The sequence below is a fragment of the Berghia stephanieae genome, chromosome 5 (assembly GCF_034508935.2).
Source record: "Berghia stephanieae isolate SIO BIC M18660-M18661 chromosome 5, UCSD_Bste_1.3, whole genome shotgun sequence".
NCBI lineage: Eukaryota > Metazoa > Mollusca > Gastropoda > Nudibranchia > Aeolidiidae > Berghia > Berghia stephanieae.
The window spans coordinates 22,989,672-23,017,171 of NC_088364.1; the positions used below are offsets into that span (position 1 = coordinate 22,989,672).

The 27,500-nt window shown below is 33.4% G+C and overlaps 1 protein-coding gene across 1 annotated transcript in view; it reads right to left on the minus strand.

Moving 5' to 3' along the window:
* The window catches only part of LOC144972613 (neuronal acetylcholine receptor subunit alpha-10-like), a 130,352-nt gene that overhangs the window by 93,749 nt on the left and 9,103 nt on the right, over positions 1 to 27,500 (minus strand). The window contains exon 2 of the mRNA XM_078914047.1: positions 22,807 to 23,042. Coding sequence (XP_078770173.1) covers positions 22,807 to 23,008 — 202 coding nt within the window. The 5' untranslated portion in view covers positions 23,009 to 23,042. The remainder of the gene's footprint in view (positions 1 to 22,806; positions 23,043 to 27,500) is intronic.

Genomic DNA, 27,500 nt, shown 5'->3' on the forward strand with positions numbered 1-27,500 from the left:
GAGTTATGCATTTGCGGTTTGTTCCCTCTTTCATCATGGAACAGCTCCTCGATGTATTCCGACCAACGTTGCAATATGCTGTTTTTATCCATCAGCACTGTACCATCTTTAGCCTTAATGCAGCCTGTTTGTGTACATTTACTCTTCCTGTTCACTTCTTTGATCGTGTTGTGGAAGGATTTTGGGTCTTTTGAATATTCAGCTCTTTCTATTTGTTTTCACATTGCTCATTCAGCCAGGCTTCCTTTGCCTCATTACATCTTTTCTTTATTTCTTTATTTATGTTTTTATACATTGCCTCATTTCCCTTAACACATCTCCTCATTTCCATGAGATCCAATAATTCCTGTGTTATCCATTTCTTTTGTTTCTTCTTAGTTACTTTAGGAATGTGTTCCTCGAGTGAGTCAGTGATAGAGTTCCTGAATGCGAGATATTTTTCTTCCAACTGTGATGTTTTACTAAGTACATCATATCTATTTTTTACAGATACAGAAAACTGTTCTTTTAGTTTGTCATTGGTGTTTAGATATTCAATGTGAAATTTTGTTTGTGTTTTAGATCTTTTGAGTTTTTTCATCTTTAATTTTATTCTACCTACCACTGGTATATGGTCACTGTTGCAGTCTGCCCCAGGCATTGATTTTGTCTGTTGAACGGCGTTTCTGAACCGTTTCTGTACGATAATGTAATCAATCAGATTACGCGTCTGGTCTCCAGGGCTCATCCAAGTCCATTTCCTCCTCGGGTGATTATCAAACCATGTGTTGCTGATGAACATGTCATGCGTTTTGCACCATTCTATTAGCCTCTCTCCTCTTTCATTGATCTGTCCTAAACTATGTGATCCAACAACATCTTCAATTTTTCTGTCCCCAACTTTGGTATTAAAATCTCCGATTACAACCTGGATGTCTTGAGATCCAAAGAGTTGCCAGGCTTTCTATAAGTCTTTGTAAAACTCTTCTATTTCTTCATCGATATGACTTGTTGTTGGAGCATACGCCTGGATTATACCCAAGTCAAACGGCTTCCCTTGCAATTTTACCGCAATGATTCTGTTGGAAATATTTTCATGGCCTTTCATAATTTTTTATGTTTCTGGATCGAGTATAATACCGACTCCGTGTTCGTGAGTTTCACCACCAGAGTAGAATACTTTACATCCATTACAGATCATGGAACCGGCTCCCTTCCATCTCATTTCTGAAATCCCTAAGAAGTTAATTGCCATATGGTTCATTTCTTGTAAAACGTTTTCCAATTTTCCTGCTTGGAACATTGATCGCACGTTCCAAGTTCCTACTTTTTAAATGAAGTTGCAAGCTTATGACGGTCTGGAACCACCTGCTGCGCATGCTTTCCCTACCGAGCGAGTTGATCGCACTACAGTGCTGATCCCCATGCACGCTGTTGTGAGGACATACTATGTTTTGTGACATGATATTACTTTGCAGACTTTTACTCACATTAGGCTGCAATTAATGTCTGTGAGTGCAGTTCCCATACTGGGCGGTTAGCCTCAGTCATTGTACCTAATGGTATCCTCTGCCTAACGCTGTGGAGAGTTGACCAGTTCCATGGACTCTCCTGGCTGCTCCCCTCTCCTACCCATCACCTGCATGCCGTGACTTCATGTAACCCTGGTAGGGAGGCTAAGTGGTTACTCGACCTTGCCCAAGGGTCTACCACAGGCTAACGGAGGGAAGGATCGCCTTACTATCCTTTGACAGACAAACTGCCCCGCTACCCGGTAAGATACCTATTATCAAATACTACATTTCAATTTGAATCCAGCAGAGAATTAACAACAATATCAACGTCAATTGGATCCCCTTAAGGAGACAGCTTGAGTCCAATTCTATTCACGATATACCTCTAATCGGCCATGAAAGATCTAAGACCAAAATTACCACCAATAAAGAAGATCACTCGTGAATTGATATACGGAGATGATACATACCTGATCTTTGAATCAGAACATCAAGCGAAAATATACACGCCAATAATATCAACTATCCTAGAAGCATGGAATCTAAAAATGAATCAATCCAAAACAGAATATACAAAAATCAACAGAAATTTAAATGAATGGAAAAGTGTACATAAACTAGGCAATTTGATCAGCGAAAATGAAGGCATCAGAAAACGAAAGCAGCTGGCCACCAATGCATTCAACCAACTCCAACATTTATGGAATAGAAATACATAATCAGTGAGAATAAACGAATACAGATTTACGAGTCACTGATTATTCTGATATTGGCATATATTTGTGGAACCTGGGGCCTCACAAAAAAAACTAAACAAAAAAAAAAACAACTTAGAAAGTCTCGATTCATACGACCGCAAACAATTACTTCGCGTAATCGGAATCTATTGGCCAGAGACAATTACAAATACTGATCTCTATGAAGAAAACAGGGTCCAACGCTTGAGTACAAGAGTAAAAGAACAGCAATGGAAGCTATTTGGTCACATCTTTCGTCGAGAAGATAACTTCCTAGCCCAAACTGCAATGACAGAATATTTCCTTCATGGCAACAAATATGTAGAGAGACCACCAACATCAATAGTAACTACCCTGAACCAGGATCTTTCTACATATCAGAAATTTCTGGATTCAGATGAGGCCGAATTAATCCCTGAAGAACAAAAATATATTGCAGTGCCCTCCGTACGAAAGTCACAACAAGATCTCGACAGTCTCAAAACTCTTGCCCAGGATCGTGACCAATGGAAACAAATAACAACATGGATGGAGAGAGCAGATATACTCAACGACTATGACTGAATCACACAATTCTCAGTAAGCGTCATGCGGACTGCGAGGCTTACTACTACTACTATATATATTATATGTATATATGTATATATCAAGGACAACTATACTAAAAGGACTGACATATTATGGAATCTTCAGCTCCCGCTAGTGGGGGCCAACTAAAAATCTAGAAAATTCAAACCAAAATAACAGCAGTGGCATTATACGGCAAGATCTACCTTTTTAGAGAATGATTGTGAATTCTGGGTCCAAAAAATATTTAAATTTAATGATTACTATTATCAGCAGTGAATAAGAGTAGCCACTGTATAAGAAAGGGAAAGGATGAGTAGTTAGATATTCTAAAAACTGCCCGAATAGTCAATGATTCAGGATGATTTATTTAGAAGCTTGATTAATGAATGTACATGTAAAGTGATGATGAAGATGAGGGTAAACAATTAGATGAAGGGGAAAGGAGATGTAAATTATCAACAAAGGGAGGTAATCTGCGGAGGATGATCCCAAGAAAAAGATGAATACCAAAATATCGACTAAGGGGTGCGCTACTTATATCGTAGTTGTAATTAGGATCTCTCGAATTTATTAATTTTTAAATTTTTTGAACACTATTTCATCCCTATAAGGGACGATCGGTCTGCCAGGTAGAATTTTCATTGGAACGCCTGCAGACCCATGTCTTTCACAAATAACAAATTCTGTCGGTTGTGGTTCAATATCATCATGAGGAGGGAGTTTGTTTAACTATGTTTCCCGTTCTGGTTCCTCTTTAGGCAATCTGAACACAAATTTGTTGGCTTTATTGTAGTTACCATTGCAATTCGCAACACCACAATTTTCCCCATCTTGAATTTGCTAACAACTCACGTCCATGAACATCAGACCCACAAGAGGCAAAAGTTCATGTGAGGCAAAACATTCAGAGTACTGGTTCATTCCATATAGTCAATGGAGTAGCATAAGATTCATAGTTCCATTCCATTCCATAGTCACAGAGTAATTAATAAAGTAACATATCAGATCAATGAGACAAGAACTATATATTCAGAGTACAATAGTCGGATTTTTAATAAGTGGCGCATCTTTTTCTTCTTTTTCTCAGCTGTTTACAATGTACAGCTGCAAAAACTTGTATGAACCTTTGGTTCATTTTGTCCAAATAAAAAATATTTTTTTCACGAATTTTAAAAGCTATATTAAAATCGATAACTAGTAAGGATCGGAACCCAAATATGATTATAGTGTCAAAAATATGATTTTCCGCTTATCCATTTTGAAAGAATTTGTTAAAATGGAATGTTCAGTTAATTGAAACTTATATGATGTTCGTACAGAATCCGAATATGAAGGAACGACAGACATGTTTACATTTTATAACAATCAATATATACGTTATTGATGAATACAAATGAAAGTGAACATTACACACTTCCAACATTATTTTGATTTCAATTTTTTGAGAAATAGCTTGTTATTCATGCCAAAGAGGATTACATAAATTTAATGTAGACCAGTCAAAAGTAGAAATTCATCAATTTATGATACAATGTTTCCACAAATATGTGCTTGTGTTCAACAACAATAACATGCAAAACTCAGGGTTGATTGTGAATTTCCAATTCCATAGCTGTCCTCTTTAATTAACGACTTATCGATAGATAAAAGTGGTCTTCTTTTCGCAGCTTTACGAGAGAGGAACCGATAGAGATTCCGTATAATATCGTATTGTTGAAGAGCTTATAGGTTTAAAAGAAAACTTAAAATGCTGTTTGAAACGTTCATGCATAGATACAATTTTTCAAAGTTAAATATAAACATTCATTGTTAATTTGACAATTTTGAGTATTTAAACACTAGTTCAAATGAGTTAAAGCTAGAGATTCATATCAGTCTTCGGTAATTGGGACGTGATGTAAATAAAAAGCAATAAATTACAAAGTCAAAATGGGATGCAAACTACATAAGTTGTTACTTTATAACAGTTAATGTGTGTTGCTTTTATTCGGAAAATAGTATGATGTGAACTCATAACCACTAGCCGGAACTACCGTGTCACAAGATTATTTTGAAAAACGATGAATTCATCTTACTTTGTGGAGCGAAAATGTTTACATTTTTAGCAGTGTAAAATCTCTAATTTTATGACAGGGGTTTTAAAGTAGATTTTTATAGGTCGTGAAGAAGAAATCTTTTTTGTGATATGGCATCACAATATGGGCCAAAATCTTTATTCAGTTAAGAGAAATTGATTCGGAGGTTGACACACAGTTTTACAACTTTTGATAGAGGGACATCTGAGAAAAACTAGAAAAACATGCGCCATTCATAAAAAATCTGACTACTATACTATAGTTCATTCCTTACAGCCAATGACTAGCATCAGAATCAGATACATAGTTCCCTTCCATGTAGTCAAGAGTTAATTAATAGAGTTACATCTCAGATCAATGAGACAAAACTATATATTCAGACTCTTAGTTCATTCCTTTCAGTCAGTGGAGTAGCATCAGATCCCTAATTCCCTTCCATAATCACAGAGATAATTAGAGTGAGTGAGCTGGGTGAGTGTAGTGTAACTGTAACAGTCTCAGATCAATGAGTCAAAACTATATATTCAGAGTAATAGTCCCATACGATTGACAGTCATATCAGCAACACCAGATCCATGTAATGGGCATACCTATATATTCAGAGTCCAAGTTCCATCATATATGGTAATATCAGACCCAGTAACTATTCTAGTCTAGCTATCTATAGCAATGACTAGACTATCTAGTAGTAGAAAAGACTGTTCAAGTTGTGAAGTTGACGTGATGAGCAAAGGGCCCTCTAGACTTATATACTAGACTAATACAATAAAGTCAATATTTATCAGTTAACCATATAGAAAGAAAAAAAAGATATAAATATAAAGCCACAGGCCATAATAAAATAAGAAACAGTAATCCGAATCAGGATTCAGGATGTCGAGTCTGCTGATCACCCTATCTGTGCGACTCGACAGAGCAAGCACGACAATGGGTCAAACTATCGTCTGCAGGAACTACAGCCAGATGCTAATTCTAAACATTTCTTAAATAATAATTATTACGCAATTATTATTGGTACTTACCACTTTTCAAAGATTCTGGTTCGATTAATTAGCCATAGATCTAGTTATTAAGGAATTGAAAGTTGAAACCAGATTCGTACTTTCGATTTTAAAAAATGAAAACAAACCCAATCACTCAATTTGTAAGAAAAGTATAAGTATATAAGTATAAAAAATAGTTCATACTTTCCTGTAAAATTGTTGATAGTTCACTTCTTTTTGTATATTTTCATATCATTCAAGACATAAGAAATATTATTTAAAACTTATGGTCGCCAATTCACCAATTTCTTATAAAGTACCGAAATTATAAGAACAGAATCAATTATTGCGCATTCAAGGAAATTGTACCAAGGCAGAAAAGTAGTAGTTTTGCTTGAAATCGTTATCCAACCAATGACCCCCTCTAGCGAGGGCTGAAGATTCCACATGTCAATCCTTTCAGTATAGTAATCCTTGGTATATATATATGAAGAGAGAGAGAGAGAGAGAGAGAGAGAGAGAGAGAGAGAGAGAGAGAGAGAGCAGCAGCAGCAGCAGCATTATTCATCCATCGTCTCAAAACGGTATTGAGTCGGGTGTAACAGTATGTTCAATTAGGACAAAACAGATCTTCCTGTATCTTCCTATATAACTACAAATACTGGTGCTCCTCAAGGTTGTGTATTGTCCCTTGTATTATTCACGATATACAAGAATGACTGTAGAAGTGTACCTTTAATAACGTTTGCAGATAACACCGCTCTTCAGGGCCTTATAACAAATGGCAACGAAGTGGCTTATAGACAAGAAATTGACAGATGTGTGTCTTGGTGTAAGGCCCACAACCTAGAGCTTAACATAACCGATTGGTGTAAACAAAATCAGCTTGAATTAAATGCTGAAAAAACGAAAGAACAGGTGTTTGGTGTAAAAAATAAAAACGACTTAAAGTGTGTGGCGATTGGTAAAGATGATGTTGAGATAGTTGACTATTTTAAATATTTAGGAATAACCATTGATAGTTCCCTCAATTTCTCTCAACATATTAATATAATATCTAAGAAACTTGCCCAAAGATTATACATCCTAAGGAAATTGAGAACATTTCAAGTAAGGAAGAAAACTATGTTAAGAGTTTATGACTCATTGATTAAAAGTGTAATTGCGTTTGGCTGCACCATATGTTTTGGAGGATGCCGACTTAAAGATAAATCAAAAATTTCAAAATCTATCAAAGAGGCATCAAAAATAATAAAACATCCTCTTGATGGAGTAGAAAGAATTCCTGGAAAAGCAATAGAAAGGAAAGCATTCTCAATTACCAACAATAAAAAACATATTTTATACCATGAATTTAGTCTTTTACCATCTGGGAGAAGGTTTTGTCAGATTAAATGTAGAACTAACAAGTATAAATCAACGTTCGTTCCATCAGCAATAAAAATTTTGAATATTTCATACGGTACAGAAAAACCAAGGATTGATTCGTTGACTGATTAACTGATTAATTTATTTAATGTAAGATTAACTGACCAATTGATAATGATGATAATTTTTGGTGTCGAATTGCCACAATCGTAACAAATTGAAAACGAAATGAATATGTTTATGTTGTGTATATCGCACGTGTGAAAGAAAGAGAGGAAGAGAGAGAGAGAGAGGGGAGAGGAGAGAGAGAGAGAGAGAGAGAGAGAGAGAGAGAATAAGTAGGAGTGAAATATCTGTTCAATGTTACAGTTATCGTTTAACGTTATAACAAGTGTAACTAAATGACAAATTGCCATATTTATGGACAATAAAGATCTATTATTATTATTATTATTATTATTATTATTATTATTATTATTATTATTATTATTATTATTATTATTATTATCATTATTATTATTATTATAAGCAAGACAAAGAAGTTAGTGATTGACTTTAGTAGAGTAAAGGAACCGATAGATACGTTTAAATTAAAGGACCAATTCATCCAGCGAGTTCCTCACTACAAATACCTTGGTATAACTAGATTGATGACAGGCTCAAGTGGGATGAACACTTGAAAATAATTAAGCATAAGATGTGCAGACGTACTTATTTTCTATCAAAACTTACTCAGTTTAGAATAGCTAAAACCCTCTGCACATTATTTTATTAAGCAGTAATCGAAAGTGTCTTGTCATTTTGTATAACAGCTTGGGGAGGCAATTGCTTAGCAGTGGAAAGGAACAAAATAAATTCAAATATTTTAAAAAATCCATTAAATGCTATATAAATGATGTTGACGACGTAGATCTTTTATGCGAGAAATTTTGTATTAGCAAAATAACAAAAATATTAAATGACCAACATCATCCACTAAGACCATCAGTTGTTTTGTGGGGAAAGAGTGGTCGCCCTTTCTCTATTTCAACAAAAACAGAGAGATACCGAAAATCTTTTCTGCCGTCCAGTATTAGGCTTTATAACAACAAGCAATAATAATTTTTAATAATTATTTCGCTTTTTTACTTAATTGTTTTGCAATCGTTTCAGTCTTTAATTTATCGTGACAGTTTAAACTATTTTAAAGTGTTGAAATTATTCATATAAAGCGCCGCTTTGGTTGTGGAACTGCTCCTTGTTCATATATAAGCTTACATCATATTTTCATTATCTATTTATCTTATTGTGGAAATTTTAACACGTTGTACAATAAAAAATCCTTATTGGGATGCAATAAGTATTATTATTATTATTATTATTATTATTATTATTATTATTATTATTATTATTATTATTATTATTATTATTATAATTATTATTATTATTATTATTATTATTATTATTATTATTATTATTATTATTATTATTATTATTATTATTATTCTGTATGTCGACCTTTCTTCAGCTTTTAATGCAACGAACACAGTTATTTTGCGTCAAAAACTGTCTTCTACTTCTTCTTATCCTCTTGGTACTTTGGTGGAATATACGGCATCTGTCCTGGGCCAGCCAGCTCAGATGATTCCATATCGTTGCCTTGGATTTTGTCAACTTGACTCTTTATCTTTACTTTCATGACTTTTGTTTTTCCATGATAGATTTTAAGGCATGCATATCTTGATATCTTATCCATTCTTGGTGGGTTTTTTTTTGGATGTCCTTCTGGGTATGCGATAAATGTATCATGTCATCTGCAAAGTGGCAATCTTAAAGTCTCGTCGTCAATGCCAAACAAGTCCTCTTGCATGGCTGTTGGTTAATGTTCTCATCACCCAATCAATAACAAGAAAGACTGTCTTGCCTGTATGTACAGAGCACTGGTTGTCTTAATATGTATTCTTTGGTATACTAATGAATTTCTTTGTGAAATAATATGCAGACACATTATTATTATTATTATTATTATTATTATTATTATTATTATTATTATTATTATTATTATTATTATTATTATTATTATTATTATTATTATTATATTATTATTATTATTTTTAAACTAGATCATACAAAAATTACAAAACGACTACGAAAAATGAAAACAGAGTCATGTGCACAGAATTATCAACGCACGACTGAAAACACATATCAAACAAAACGACAACAATAATATGAGAAACTGTCAAAAGATATGGAACAAGAAAGTGCAACACGTGTCTCACTGAAAAGTTGGAAATGCTTTAACACAACCATGAACATAACATCCTAAACAAAAGATCTGAACTCATGCCACTGTGAGTGCAAATTAGGTCAGTATGGGTGAAAATTATCAATTATTGGAAGTTGTGTTGATCAGTTTACTCTTTCCTTATTTAATTTCAACCCTTATTTTGCTGAACGAATTGTTGAAACAGTAAAAAAAAAATGTAATTCAAAACCCCTGCCCAACATAAGTCTGACAAATATTCCGTTTATCCCAAAACTGTTATCTAATCACCGTGAACATTTTTGGGACTTGACTATTTTGAAATGTTAATGCTAGAGCTTTGAAATTTGGAACTAAAATAGCTGATATGTTACTTCAAATAGCGGGCTTCTTTGATTTAGTTTATATTAAATAGAGTGGGGATTTCAAAAATGTTTTTTTCTTTAAATATTGTCAAATAGGTGAGGATATAATAATCAGCTTTCAAAGAATTTTTTTTCAAGATTTTGAGAGTGAATATTTATTAAATTACATCTATGCGTAAACTTTATATATCAACTTTCAAAATCTAAATCAAAGAAGAATTAATACAATGGTGGAGTCCCAAAAGACTTGTTTATTTTCAAGATGGCCATCATTTCCATGGTAAGGAAGAGATTTTCAAATATTTATTTTATCAACAATGTTTTTTTTACAAGACACTGGATGTATAAACATCAATAGTTTCATCAAATAGTCCCAATTAAGGATTTTTCTATTTTTAGTATCGAGCCCCCTTAATAGCACAAAATAAAACTCCTCCGCTCTGTCTACCTCCAGCCCCCCCCCCCCACACACACACACAAACACACACACATCCCCCGAAAAATGCACACAACGGACATATGCCGACTGACGACATGGAGGGCATAGAAACAATTGTCTCGGCAAAAAAATATGTGAGTGACTGTCACTATTAACGTACAGTTGGTGATTTTGTAAGGCTCTTTGGATGTCATTTACATTGATTTGTTACAGGCCAATAAAGTCAACGTCGTCTGCATATGCAATTTCCATGGGGACGATGGTACAGATTTACGCACATCTTATAAAGCATTTTCTAGGTAAGATCAATTACTCTATGTCTTATGCGGTGTTTTTGAGTTATGTATTGTTATTCGCAAATCTTTTTGTTGGTTAGATAATTGAGATATGATGGTGACATACGTACGGCCTTGTCGTTTGGTTGTAGTTGTCCCGGCACTTTGAATTGCAGTATTTATTATTGCATTTCGTACACATGACCATGCTTTGTTTGGTGTGTTGTTGTTGTTCGTTAAATTGTCTAATTCAGTATTAAGTTGTCGCTGGTATTGTTTACGACATCGTGAGTTGTTGACAATATGTGTAATATTTATTTTTGGTTCATGAATTGTTGTGCTATGTTTTCTTGATTGTTTGTGCCATTCGATAACAAAGTTTGTTTTAACTAGCCTATGATCTGTTGTTATTAATGTGCCAGCGTATGATCTCGCATTTGTTATGAATGTTTTGTGTCTTTGTCTGCACAGTATAAATAAAAAAGTAGGATCATTAATAGGAGACAAGGAAGATGTAGAAAGAAGAAAAAGTTTATCGACGGCTGCACTAAATAAATTATTACATATATGGATAAGAAAAGATAAAATAAAATGAAACAATAAAATCAAATTATACACAACCCTTGTAAAATCCGTTCTTATATACAACTGCGGAATACGGGCACTGGCTGGAACCGAAGTGCAAAGATTAGACAGATTACATAGAAAACAACTGAAAAGAGTCCTGAATATGCGATACCCCACAAAAATAAGCAATGAAATACTGTATGAAAAATGTAATGACCCTTATCCATTCAAATCCTGGAGGCAAGATGGCGGCTTCTTGGGCATATACTCAGAAGAGATGAAAATATACCAGCTATTAAAGCCATGAATACTTTTTTCACCCCATCTGGACCCAAGAAATATCAAGGTAGACCACCCACGTCAATTTATACTGTCCTCAATAGAGACCTAAAACGACTACAAAATAACAAAGAATTAAAATCAAAGGAGGACCATATGAACTTAGCATCCACAGCAAAAGACCGTGAACTGTGGAAGGAAATGACACAGATGATTAGAGAGGCAGCCGAGGCGTCCCGATCGGATGATCAGGAAGCGGAAGGTCTTAAGTCAGTAAGTCATATATATATATATAATATATATATATATATATATATATATATATATAATATATAAATATATATATATATAATATATATATATATATATAAATATATATATATATATATATATATATATATATATATATATATTATAAAGAGTGTGTGTATATAATCCATCAATCTCACCCGCCTAACAATATAATAGCTAACAAACCATAATCACCCTGCGTCCATTGCTTCACTGAATTCTCAATAAAGTTGATAAAATGATTGATAGTTTGTGTCCAACATGTCTGTTGCAAAGGAATGATGGAATTATCTTCTTGACATCCCAACTCACACATCAATGAGTTTGTGACATGAATTGAAATATGTCCAACTATTACTCTCCGCTCTCTTTCTTTTCTAGTATGAATGTAAATATGATATACCATTAGAAATCATATGGAGTTTCATGTAATCATTATTACTTTATACAAATCGTCCATTTGATAGTTAAACGTATCAATTACATAGTGTAGAGCCTATTATCTAAACTGTAATCTGAAAAATATGGAAAATGTGTTAGAAAGATTACTGACATGTCTTATTTTCTAAAATTTAACTTACATTTGTCTCAATATCTAACATTAACGGGTGTGTTTGTTTGATTGTTTTAACGGGTATATTGTACAGAATAATGCAGCTAGGCTTGTTTTTATACTATCAAAATTTTCCTCAGCAAATTGCCATTTCGACAGCTTCATGTCTGTGGACAGATGCTTCATTGAAAAAATAAACAAGAAAAAAAAAACAATCTTGGTGTTTATATATTTGCACAGATGTCGCCTTTGTATAATAACTATCTATTAAACGTATATACTCCAACAAGAACATTTAGTAGGGTCCCTGAGACCATTGGTATTTCGGATTCGTGTAAAAGTTAAACTTTCTTTATAAGCCATATAAGCAGACAGAAAAACAAAACAAACAATTTTGTCCGATTGAAACTTGGATCTGACCTTTCCGGGGTGACATAGAGGTCAAACAATGTGAAATTACGGTTAAATTCAGAACTCCCAAAATATCAAGAATTTGATAATTTGCAAATAACCAAAAAACTTTAATAGGATCCAAATATATGACCTAAGAAAAAATAATTCAATTCATACATCATTTCAAGGAGTTATTACCATTTATTTACATCTTCTTTCTAAAAACAGCACAATTTTCCGGAATATCACTAAAACTATTCAGAAAATTATTACTTGTAAAAAGAACAAATCAAAGCTCATCTACTAAAGAGATTAATATGTATTGTAAATTACGGCTCATCAGGCCTTCTACTTCCGGTTCCTACTTGAGCCTTCCTTTTCATTTGTCAGGGAGTTCATGACCCAGACTAACATTTTGTGAGAGATCTTCGCCTTTTTCATTTTCTTAAGAAGTCGCTTAAATTATTTTTATATGTCAAATACCTTAACAATATCTACCCATACTATAAGTGTTTCTTTTTTTTTTCTTTAAGACCGTCAAATGCATGTGTTGTTATCTAGTACTAGATTTAGATCTGAGATTTTTAATGACATAATCCATCTATTCAGGGGAGATTGTATCTAAAGATATCCCCTACAGCAAAAGTTTCGAAACAGAATAATCATTAATAAATCATAAATATATTAAACAAAATATAATTCGACGGAGTTATTCAAAATAACCTTTTCATATTGAAAACAGTTTACGTTGTTTAAGAACCAGACTTAAGAGACACCATGGAATTATTGGTTGGTAACAATGATTCATAAAGAATTAATGTACGGGTAGGGAAAGAAATGGCCAAGATTTCTCCTATAAGAGAGATGTTTAATTTGCATAATGACATTTACAAAACAGCCTGCAGTTCGATGTTGCCTTCGTGCATTTGCATCGGAAAGCGGAACAACCGATGGAAGATATATTTGGCTTCAAGCAGCGTGGTTAAAACATAAATCAGTCTGTCATTATCTTTCTTCCATTCGCATTACTTGGATTTGGCAAGACATCAATGACTCGTTGATTGTGCCCCTAATACTCAATGAAGAACACTCATTTCAAAGTGCTGATACAGTACGTCACTTGTTGGAAATATTTTGTCAACGTCTCCCGTTTTGTGGATGAAAATGTTCTTCCTCACCAGATCAATCTTGTATTCATTGTTTTCACCATTGTAGAGTTGGCAGTAGTTGGCATACAAATAGTCACATAGAGACTTTGAGATATTAATATCTGTAATGGAGCATCCATGAATAACAGGAGACAGTAGGGCTTTGGTAAGGATGTTATAACGTGAACTTCAACCCACCTCACCTCATTCTCCTGTGCGGGGTGGTCGTAGATGAGACATGAGAGATGACAACGTCAGGATCTGTCGTCAGATTTCCTCATTAGTGTTGTACATCCTTGTCCATTCCTTTGCACTATCCACCCAGCACCTTGTTTTCCTTCCTCTCCTTCTGCCACCCTCCAAATTTAATTGCGTCATGGTTTTTGCCAATGTTTTGTGGCGAGAAACATGACTAAACTAAGACAACTAACGACATGATCGCTTCCTTGTATACTTGAAAGCAAATTTGATGACAGAACCCCTAAATGCATGAAACAATACAAGAAATTTATAAGACTCTTAGCCAATATATGTGGCAATGCTGTTCAGATTAATTACTTTCTTCGACTTTTAAAAATATTTAATGGAAATATTAGCTGCAGGACTTGTTGCATTAAGATGCTGAGGACTAAGAAGATGACAATAACATCAATATCTCGGGGTCTGTTTAAGTCTGAATATTTTGTTTGAAGGCCTTGCAAAATATGGACCACCAATATGGGGGTGTCTTCTTCTTCGTCTTTTCATAGTCTCACGGAAATCACTTTACAAAGATGCTTTCCAAATGTGATATACAGTCCTTTTCCCTCTTTGACTTTTTCGATCACAAGCAAGCAAGTCATGTATTGAAGAGTTCTTTTTTGTCTGCGCTCATCAAAAAATGTTGCCATTTGGACCAAATCAATCACACGTTGCCGACTGCTATGAATTCGTTTATCTTTTCCTGCTTTCTTTTAGAGACAGAGGATTATAACGGTCTCAACCAGCATCTACTCTAGGTGCTAGATTTAGTCATGTAAGATTCTTGATAAAGCACTTTTCCTTAAAAGTATTGTGAAATATGTTTTCCTTAGTTGTTTTTTCTGATACAGAATAAAGTAAAAATAAATCATATTGGAGACATTGACTCCAATGATAAAACATGTGGAAACGTTGATGATACATACCTAAATATTCTTTTAGCTCACTTCTATTCAGGTTTATCCAAAATATAAGACGTTTTCTCAAAGAAACTCTGCTTGTTGCTTAAGATTTCTATTTTTCAGCTACATTGGGGTCTTTTTAAACCCTTTTTCTTCGTGATATGGCTGTTTTCAATGGGACATTACTCGATCTGTAGTATTAATGTTTAAAAGATCATAAGTCTGTCAAATAATGTTAGTTTTACTTACACGCTTGTGATTGGCAGCCAAATAAGAAAATTTTATTCTTTGATTTGCATTAAATAAAGCAGAATATCCTTTGAAATATGAATAGTAATACCCACAAACAAATAAAATCAAGGGCAACTGCTCAAACAAATTGAAAGGAATTTCCCAAAATATTATCAAAAGCTAGAAGTAATTAAATGTTAAATGTAGCTTTCCTTAAGCTTGAGTGACCTATGGATGACCTTCAAGTGGTCGAATTGAAATTCCAATCGGCCAATTTTTTTCCAAGGATATCGATCTTACTAAATTTGAACAAAAAAATACTTACACATAAGTGTGAAATAAGTCGAGTTTTTCCACTGTTCAGTGACTCTACCATAATAGGCGATGACTCAATCAAATGTTATGTATTTTGCTTTTAAGTTTATTTGTTTGTTATTGAATATCAAAACAGTAAACTGTTTTATTTGAGTAGTAGAAGATAAAGTGTGATTTTCGAGTTATTATATAACGAGGAACATTTTATTCATCTAAAAATAAAATCAAGGGCAATAACTCGAACAAATAAAAGGGAATCTTTTTTTTTTAAAGTGTACCTGTAATGTGTTAAACATATAATAAAGTTTTTTATATTCTTAAATATGTTATAAAATTTCGATATAATTAAGTAGTAGTAATTAAATGTTTAATATAGCTGACCTTGAACTTGATTCACCTCTGGATGACCTTCAAGAAGTCGAATTGAAATTCCAATTAGCCAAATTTGTTCCTAAGATATCACTCTTGCTAAATTTGAAGAAAAATAAACTTCCACATGGAAGGTGAAACAACTCGAGTCTTTGCACGATGCAGTGACTCTACTATAATGGGCGATAACTCAATCAAATATTGTTTGTTTTGCTTGTGACTTTTTACGGTTGTTACTGACATCCAAAAGTGTAAACTTTTTTTTAGACTTGTACATAAAATAAAGTGGGGTTCGCATGCTATTTTAAAAAGAGGAATGGTTTTATTCATCTATAAATCAAATCAAGGGCAAATCAATCAAATCAATGGTATCAAAGGAATATTAACAAAAGTGCACATTTGTTTAACAAACAATAACGTTTTTATGTTCTTAAATATGTTATAAAATATCGATAATTTACGAGTAATTGGTTGTTAAATTTTATTGACTTCATTTGAACTTTGGTGACCTTTGGTTGATCTTCAAGTGGTCTAATTGTAATTCCAATCGACCAAATGATTTTCAAAGATGTCAATCTTACCAACTGTGAAGAAAATAAACTTTTACACGAACGTGAAACACCTCGAGATTTTTTCACTAGACGGTGACTCTACTAATTGAGATCGATTGATGAATCGCTCAAATTAGTAAAACGAAAGATGACTTGTAAGTTTGGCAATCAAACATTTTAATTTGCCGCCCTCAAAATTGAAATACCCCACCAGTATTTCGTCGGTCACTATCATCTTTTTAAACTTTTAAATAAAACGCATCTAAAATCTCACTTGTTCCAAATCTGTTCCATAAATGATCTGTTTGTTAATGTATTTGTTTATTTAATTTCTACATGTGAATATTAAGCGCTCAGTGCCTGTATAGACTGGGTAAAGAGAATTGATAAGTGCTGTTTCTTCTTCTTCTTCTTCTTCTTCTTCTTCTTCTTCTTCTTCTTCTTCTTCTTCTTCTTATTATTATTATTATTATTATTATTATTATTATTATTATTATTATTATTAGTAGTAGTAGTAGTAGTAGTAGTAGTAGTAGTAGTAGTAGTAGTAGTAGTAGTAGTAGTAGTAGTAGTAGTAGTAGTAGTAGTATCATTATTATTATTATTATCATTATTATTATCATTATTATTATTATTATTATTATTATTATTATTATTATTATTATTATTATTATTTTTATTATTATCATCATCATTATTATGATATTATTATTATTACTATTATCATTATTATAAATATCATAAATATTATACTACCAAACATTGGCACTAGAAGTATGGAGATATGGAATAAAAAAACAAAACATTCTAATGAGTTATGTACTTCTTGAACAATTGAAATCAGATAATTGTCGTTGACCGTGTGTCACCAGTCGGCTCATAATGTTTGGTATTCCTCGGGTTAAAGTTCTCGACCTCCTCTTATTCTTCATGTACAAAAACGATATGTAAGATACCCAACTAAGTTTGTTTTCGTTGTCAGCCTTCTCTATCGGACACTGAGAACGAAACAAAACATAGAAATGCTTGCAATGCTGGTCGAAACAAAATAGCATGGGGTCCACCAAAAAATTCCAAGGTTGTAAAATTCTAAATCAACACGGACATCGTACATTCCACTTAGACAATATATAAATACCAATATCAGAATAAGTGAGCAAGAGGGAATATAGGAGTAGCAATAATCAATAAATGAGATTGGCAAAAACTTTCATAAAAGCAAACTCTACTTTAAAATTCCTCAGATGTACACTTATACTGCAGCAGGAAAGCTTGGTTGGGCATACATTAGAATATTGCAGCTCTGGGACGATCAAACAAATGAGAAATCCAAGAAATCGAACATATACAAAGCACAGCAGTCAAGTCTATTAATCCAAATAACAAATAATTTTGTTGTTTTTTTTACAAAACTGATTTAGACCTTGAACCGAGAAAAAAGGGCGCTTAAGTAAAAATATTTTGAAAAAAGCCTTAATGTCAAAATGATTACAAGAAGTCATTAACTCACTCAATCCTAGAGTTTTTCGCTACTTTTCAAAATTGTAAAAAATGAATTAAAAATGAGCATGTGCACAGATAGTTTTATTCAACTATCATTAACGTGTAAAAACTAAAAACATTAGCTTTGATACTACGCGTATAATTTGCATGGAGTAAACGTAACCCGGGTAAACTACGGCTATAGTCAGTATTTGGGTTGAGTTATTATGTACTCTTTCATATCGTCAACTTTGAGGTAATGGGAAAGTCTCATATCTCCAGTGAAAGAACAACGCAATAAAACATAACATAACATATGGTATAGGGCAAAATAGGATAAAATCCCTTTAATGCCCTTAATATTTATAGTAATGCCATAAATATCAAAAATAATAAACCATCCTCTTGATAGAGTAGAAAGAATTCATGGAAAAGCAATAGAAAGGAAAGCATTCTCAATTACCAACAATAAAAAACATATTTTATACCATGAATTTAGTCTTTTACCATCTGGGAGAAGGTTTTGTCAGATTAAATGTAGAACTAACAAGTATAAATCAACGTTCGTTCCATCAGCAATAAAAATTTTGAATATTTCATATGGTACAGAAAAACCAAGGATTGATTCGTTGACTGATTAACTGATTAATTTATTTAATGTAAGATTAACTGACCAATTGATAATGATGATAATTTTTGGTGTCGAATTGCCACAATCGTAACAAATTGAAAACGAAATGAATATGTTTATGTTGTGTATATCGCACGTGTGAAAGAAAGAAAGAGAGAGAGAGAGAGAGAGAGAGAGAGAGAGAGAGAGAGAGAGAGAGAGAGAGAGAGAGAGAGAGAGAGAAGAAAATAAGTAGGAGTGAAATATCTGTTCAATCTTAGTTATCGTTTAACATTATAACAAGTTTAACTAAATGACAAATTGCCATATTTATGGACAATAAAGATCTATTATTATTATTATTATTATTATTATTATTATTATTATTATTATTATTATTATAAATCTATTGATTAAAGATTACAATAATGATACACGAGGTATAGTATTTCAACTTAAATGTACTCATGTATATGTGGTGTACAAACATATTCTTTAACCGTGACATGCAAAGCACACACACACACACACACACACACACACACACACGCACACACATACACCCGCATATAGAAGATAACCATAATAATATAATAATGCATAATATATACATACAAGATTGAAAGCCATGTCAACAGCAGTGCAAACAAGTATTATTCGTCATATACAAATCTCCCATCATATAATTCCTTGTCTACTAACACCTTGAAATAATCCATAGATTTTGCATTCTTTGTTTCAAATTTCAAACTGTTCCATTTCTGGACAATACGAATACCGAACCAGTTTTGTCTTATGTTTGTTTTGCATCTAGAGACAAAAATCTTAAACTTGTCCCCTCTAGTAAAAGTAATATTAGAATATGAAAAAAAAAATCAGAAAAGTCTATCCTATCCAGACGTGGTACCAATCTATAAACCTGAATTAAACCCCCACGACTTCTTCTATATTTCAATGCAGATATGAGTCAAGAGATTCTTACCTTTCCTTATAAGATAAATACAGTATTGTATAAATCTTTTTGGTAGCTCTCCTCTGTACACTTTCAATACTAATAGATTGTCTTTTATACAATGGGCTCCAGATGCAATTTCCGTCTTCTAGAATTGGTCGAACGAGCGATTTATACAAATATAAAAATGTGGTTTTATCAAGACTTATAAAGGTTCCATATATTATTCCCATCATTCTGTTTGCACGGCTTACACAATCATCAATATGTACATCAAAATTCAAAAGTGAATCACAAGTAAACCCACATCCTTTTCATAAAGCACAACAGAAAGTAGATTTGACATAGAAGTATCGGTAAAATAATTATGACATGGATTATTTTTTCCTATATGTAATACTTTACATTTCGAAACATTAAAATCCAAATGCCATTTTGTAGACCATTTGAAAAGTGAAAATATATCATTTTGTAGAATGTTATGATGTTCAGTTGTACTATAGATCTTCGTATCGTCTATAAACAGTTTGCAGGCTGAATGTATGCCACATGGTAAATCATTTATATATAAAAGAAATAAAAGTGGTCCCAATACGATTCCTTGGGGTACACCGCTAATTACATTCTTAAAATCGGACCCTACTCCATTGACAATGACTCTTTGTATTCAATTATTAAGAAAGTCTTTAATCCAGTTAAAGATAATCCCTTTAAATCCATATGCTTTGAGTTAAATGAATAATCTCTCATGAGGTACAGAATCAAAAGCCTTGCGGAAATCAAGATAAACAACAATGCATTGACTTTGAATTATTTAAATCAATTAACTTGGTAAAATCCTCCATCACCTGTAAAAGTTAAGTAATGCATGATCTCTTTGATCTAAAACCATGCTGGTTATCGTTTAGCATGAGGCATGTCCTCAAAATGTTAAAGTTGCAAACAAAGATGAAGAAGAAGAGAAAGATGAAGATGATGAAAAAGAAAAAGAAGAATTCAAAGGAGAATAACGCATCTAACGGCGATTGATAAAGAATTTTCTACTGCACGAATTGAAATAAAGTTATTGAACATTATATTCTACAGTCCTTTATATACTTTCTTGGTATTAACGTGACACCCTATCTAAGATAGCATGATTAAATTGATGCTACAAAGGCGCTGAGCGGGAAAACATTATAATAGAATTACAAGACACCAAATGGGGTGCTGTATTGACATTTCATACCTCCCGCCCCCAACTGTTTTCACGATACGTTGACATTTCTGTGCCAAATAACAATTTGAAAAAGACACTTTTTTTTTTGGGGGGGGGGGGGGGGGGGGGGGTTGAATGACATCAATATTGTGTGATGGCAGCATGATAGAAAAACATATGTCGGTATATGAAAGGGTATTTTATTAAAAGAAACAATAATCTATGAATATTTGCCCCCCCCCCCACCTCCTAAAAAAACCAGAAAGAAAACTACACAATTTAAAAAAAAAACTTCTATTGAGCGTGACTAGAAAAAAACATTTGCTATTTTCACTAAGTTTTGCTATTCTTATTCATGTTTTGTTTTATTTCTGTTTATGTTTTTTGTTCTTTTGTTTCTTTTGATTTTCACAGTGTGGTTTTATTTGTCGCATTTCATATATACAAAGTATGTATAGGGTACGGAACAACCCGGAAAATAATGAAGACGTTATTTTAATACGAAGTAGACATCAGAAATATTTGAAGATTAATAAGCATCACGAAAAACGCCTTTAAGTATAATACTTGCCAAGTTTAATAATATATGAAAATGCTTTATTAGTTAAGAAGCTTTGCTGGTTATATCAAAGTCGTTTAAATACCAGGATACCAAAGGTTTCTAAACGTGCGTCTTGTTTTACCAATATAGTGGGAGAAATTCCCCGTCTAGTTTAAAAACAATGACGGATTGGGATAGAATCTGGAATATGTTTTATTGCTCCTAACAATGTTACAATATTTTTTAAACGAGCAGAAGTCAAATATGATTTGTTTCCAAAGATACGGCCTCCAATGAACCCTGACTTGAATCCAATGGACTACATCATTTGGTTATTAATGGTTTATAAATGTGTTTTACGTGGTAACAAAGTTAAAAGAGTAAATTCTAATGCATGGGATCTATTCACTATTAAAGAGTTAGAAAATCAATTGGGGGGGGGGGGGGAGATGAGATGGAATAGTCATAAAGTAAAATTGAAGGATCGGCAAATCACGTTATCAACATTTGATAATTAGGTCCCAATTCTTCGATATGGCATTTGCGCGGTGTGTGTATTGAAACAATTGTGAAATAACATTTTTCAACATATTTTATTGAAACTGATGTGATTTGCCCATCCCTCAATTTGCTTTATGACTGTTGTGTACATAAATTTCAATTAATAGGTTTGATTATAGTCAAATTTTAGACCAGCATAGTATTATAGTCTATTGCCTACAGGCTTCTAAACTTTCCTTTTTTTCTTCTTGCACCCAGTAAGACGTTTCAGTGCGAATCAGTAATCAGAAACAATTGAAAATTTACAAACAACAGAAACACGCCCTTAACTTAGGACATACCAAGTTTAATTGAAAAGTCTTTATTGGTTAAGAAACTGTGCCGGTTATATCAAAGTCGATAAAGACCCGATATCAAAAGTTTTCCAAACATTCGTTTGATTTTTAAGCAGTGTGGCTTGGGCGTTGCCCTGTCTTGCTGTATAGCAGACTACTACTAGGGATAAAGCCTGAGATAATGCATTAAATTGAATCACTATTCTAGACATTAGAAAATCAATTGGATCACGAGTCAAAAGGCTACGCATTGTCATAAACCAATATGGGAAAAATGACATCAAAAAATGAAAATTATTTGCTAAACTTTCGATATGACAAATGTTATTAAAACAATAGTAGAGTTAACGTTTTTCAACTTACTTTCTTGAAAAATGGTGTAGATGTAAATTTCAATAAAATGGTTTCATTGCGGTTATATTCTAAACCTAGCATCATTTATAGTCTGGCTGCCTTCTACAATTTTCCGGGCTTTTTTCTAGTACCCGATATATATATATATATATATATATATATATATATATATATATATATATATATACAGATTCTCTTCTTTATACGTTTATGCACTTATATTAATCCTCAATTTGTGCATCGTTACAGAACCTGCCCCCCCCCCCCACACACACACACTCAAAATATAGGTTACACACAATTTATTGTATAATCTAGTTTCTACAATGTGTATGAAGTAGTTTCACAGGTATACTGAATACTAAGCTCTAATTGAAAACACCGACAACAATTAAATATTTTGTCAATCAGCAAAATTAACATAGGTTTTCAAACATGACCCACCTCTGACAGTAGATTCTGTTCCTCCTAGTAAGGATATAACGGTAAATAGGGATAGCCATTTCATCACGTGATAATAATCCTTGAAATATTTGTTGGAAATCCAATTCTCTGAGCCGTAAGCCATTATCGATGATCCTTGTGTATGGGTATATGTCTCATTCTGGATGTATTGATTTGAAATCATGTCATTAAATAATGACATTGGCAACTGGATTTCCAATCCTCGGTGAAATTATCTGCAATGTATTGGAGAAACGAATAGACTTAGAGAAGCAATCAGAGAGTAACATTATAATAATAGCATTAGCTCCAGATGTCTGAGACGAATGTTGCTTATAAAATGGTTGGACTAGATAAGCAACGATGATGTATTAGAAAGAACAAGAATGAGGACAATGAGTGATGAAGTCTGAAGAAAGAGACGGAAATACATCGGCCACATACTAAGAACAGAATTGGATAATGACTGTGTGACGACACTAAGGTGGGCGCCAGAGGGAAAAAGAAATCACGGCAGACCCAAGATCACCTGGCGGTGGAGTTTTAAAAGAACAACAAATGCTGCAAGTTGGAAGACTAGGCGAGGAATACAGTAATTAAGGTGGTAAAAAGGAAACAGTAGATCTTTTATGCCACCTGACACGAAAAGAAGTTAGAATTAAGAATCTGACATCAAAATGAGACCCATAACAATAGATCAGGTAATCCTTGTCAGAATTGTCAATGTTTTGCCTTTTTAAATAGACTAATAGATTTTTGTGCGATTATTCGCCTAAATTCTATTCAGTGGGACCATTTGAAACTTAGATCTTTCTTTATTAATAATAATAAAATAATAATGCTGAAAACTGATATAGCGTTATAACTCCGAGACACTAGACTCTAAGCGCTTAAATTACAAATTTTAAAGTTTATCTTTTGAAATGCACATAAAGACATGAGGGGTAGAACGATATGTACAAGGAAAGAACAGAATTTTGACTGGGGAAGTGAGTAAGCAAATATTCATTAGTCCTGAATGACTGACTTATCAGTATATGAAAATCAATTGTTAAAATTAGGGTCGGGGGTTAAAATTGTCCCGTGCGGCCTATGTTGAATGTGTGTCAACGAGCACGGGATTACTGGCAAATCTAAAGTTATATTACTATTATTTGCAGATTGAGATAGGGTTAACTTGTAAAGGTTTCTTAGGACAATCTACCCATTGACTCAGAAGATCATTTAGAAATCTGTTAGTGCATAATGATCAGTCTATTTGGCATTGGGAATCGCCATCTGGCCTCCCTGTTGCCAGACTCATTTGCGCGCACATACATACTTTATTAACAGGCCGATTTAAACAGCTTAAACTCGAAAGATTTGTTTCAATCTATCTTAATTTCTATAATACAGTATCTAGAATAATTTTTGAAATAGTTGAGTGCCTTTTCGTAATAGCCTTTATTTCCCCACAACTCTCCACTAGTATTGGAAAATAGACTGGAAGGGGAGGCGATGTGATTAATCGGCGGCCATGGTCATGGATGTAATCGTTTGTGTGTTTAAGTGTGTGTGTGTGTGTTTGTGTGTGTGTGTGTTTGTGTGTATTTGAATGTACCTGTCTTTGTGTCTCTTAGGGAGAGAAAGAGATATAGAGATAGATAGATAGATAGAGAGAGAGAGAGAGAGAGAGAGAGATACTACTACTACTACTACTACTACTACTACTACTACTACTACTACTACTACTACTTCCACTACTACTACTTCTACTACTACTACTACTACTACTACTACTACTACTACTATCTTCTTCTTCTTCTTCTTCTTTCTTCTTCTTCTTCTTCTTCTTCTTCTTATTATTATTATTATTATTATTATTATTATTATTATTATTATTATTATTATTATTATTATTATTATTATTATTATTATTATTATTACTATTATTATTATATCATCATCATCATCATTATTATTATTAATATTATTATTATTATTATTGTTATTATTATTATTATTACTATTATTATTATTATTATTATTATTACTATTATTATTATTATTATCATCATCATCATTATTATTACGACTACTTCTAGTACTTTTATTTTATTTGTTTTCCACGTTAATTTATGTATTGTTGTGCTGACGAAGGGTTTGCACCCGAAACGTCCATTGTCTGTATCGTTCCTATACGAAGCCCCTCCATTTTCACTCTTTCGTTAGTATTTTCACAATCACAGGCAGCCCCTACCGTTTTCTAATATAACGGTAAATGACGCTGCAGAATCGAGTGGTGTTCCAATATCATGACTAATCTTGGTAAATAAATCATTAAATTTCATTTATTATGGAAGTTTTTGTTTTATGTCTACTTCGAATTAAAGCATGCTTCGTCATTTTAAGGACGCCTAAGCTTCCTCCAAATGAAAGCGGCACGAGACACTTCACCGGAAGCGTTCTCCCTGCATGTCGATTTATTTGCCTCTCAGTATTTTACTGTGTCGTTGCTGGAGTTGGGACATATTCAAACTGATTAAATGCAAGGGTAGGGAGGGATAGAGGTTCGTCACCGTGAATATATTATTTGCAAGTTCGGTAATCCAAGTCCTTACACGAACAACAAAAAGCCCATAACTGCGTTCAGTTATCAGACGTGCAAAATGTCCACGAAGGGAAAGAGAATAATTATTCAGGACTTTGTTTCTTCGTTGGTGTTCATCGATTCAAAACGCTTTTCATTTTTATCTTTAAACGTCTACTTTAAATATATTTCAATTTCAGTTGAAGTGTAATTTTCTTGACTGTTTGACAAATTGAAGGTCTAACCTGATTCCTGTGTTATTGAATGGACAGTACAATTGTTTGCTACCCTTTAGATACGATGCTGTTAAAAACGTAATTTTTTGGCAAGGCTTAAAGGCCTAGCCACCCAATCATTTTTGATTGACTCCCTTGCTTGAGAGACAATTTTTCTACAAATAGAGTTATCGCAAACCTCATCAAAATAAGACAGAAAGAAAACAACATTCATCTCTTTATTTGCTTTTATTTTAATCTTAAATTTAAATCACTTTCCAAATTAAAAAAAATATATATAAAAGTCGCTAACCTTATCTCCATTTTGATCCAGTCTTAATAACTTAAGAATCTATTACTTACCATCTACACAAACACTGCTTCAATGGCCACTAATAACTCTTATTGTTTTATAATAATAATAAGTGTACATTTATGTTGCGTTTAGGCCGAAGCTTCGAAGCGCTTAAGTAAAACTCATGAACACAAGCTCACGCGCATCCTATTAGAAATATACACACACACACTCACACACACACCAACACACACAGACACACGCACATATTATATATATATATATATATATATATATATATATATATATATATATATATATATATTCGACAAATGGATGATGCCAAGTCTGCAAAGATAGATCATCATCAAGCCCTACTGCAACCTCCTCGTGGTGTCGAACGGTAACAGGTCAAGCTGGCTAACTGCAGAGGGCGACAAGAATAGGCACAAACCATTCTTGTAACTTTGCCGGGTTAACTACATGAATAAGTCCAAAAAGTTAAACGGTGACAGCGTAAAGGGGAGCACGTTTTCACGGAAGACTGCTGCCTCGCTCGGTTGGGAGCGTGATGTTCGTCAGGTCACACCGAACCGTCAGCCAGTTACTAGGCGAAATAAATTTAACAAATGTGACAAAACCAAAATTGGGACATGGAATGTCAGGACCTGTGCCCAAAAAGGAAAACTAAACAACATTCTAAAAGAAATGAAACGGCTCAAAATAAATATTCTTGGCCTGGCAGAGATGAGATGGAAAGAGCAGGGAACCATGTCAAAACAAGAAAACAACACGACATATAAGATCATATGGAGTGGTGGAACCTCTTTCGAAAAAGGATTAGGGATGATCTTAGACCAACAATCAACCAAATTTTACAAAGGGCACGTAGCAATCTCAGACAGAGTTTTGCTGGTTAAGCTAAGAGGACCTGTAGTTGACACCAATATTATTCAAGTTTATGCACCAACAGAAGAGGCGACAGATGCAGATATGACAGAGTTTTACCATTCACTAGACAAAGCAAAACGAATCTGTAAATCACAAGAAGTCCTTATGGTAATGGGGGACCTAAATGCTAAGATTGGCAGAGGCAGAGATGGTGACATAATCGGACCACATGGACTCGGAGACAGAAATGAACGAGGAAACATCTGGGCAGATTGGTGTAGAACAATAAATTAATGATTTCAAACACCTGGTTTCAACAACACCCAAGAAGAACCTGGACATGGCAATCACCACGGGACAGAGCAAGGAACCAGATAGACTTTAGAGCAGTATCATCAAGATTCAGAAATGGCATATTAAATTGCAAAACCTACCCAGGCGCCGATGTAGACAGTGACCATGTCCCAGTTGTTTGTACAGTAAGGATAAAGTTTAAAGCTATTCAGAGAACAGCTGGTAGAATAAAGAGGGATTACAGGTTATGCAAAGACAATGGCATATAAACAAAAATGAGAGAAGAATTTGAAACTGCACTCATGATAAAAGCCAAAGTGAACCTGATAACGAAAAATGTGAAAAACAATTTGATATATTCCAAAAGTGTGTCAAAACAACTGCAGAAAAGCATTTACCAATAGCTCAAATAAACAACAAAAAGGAATGG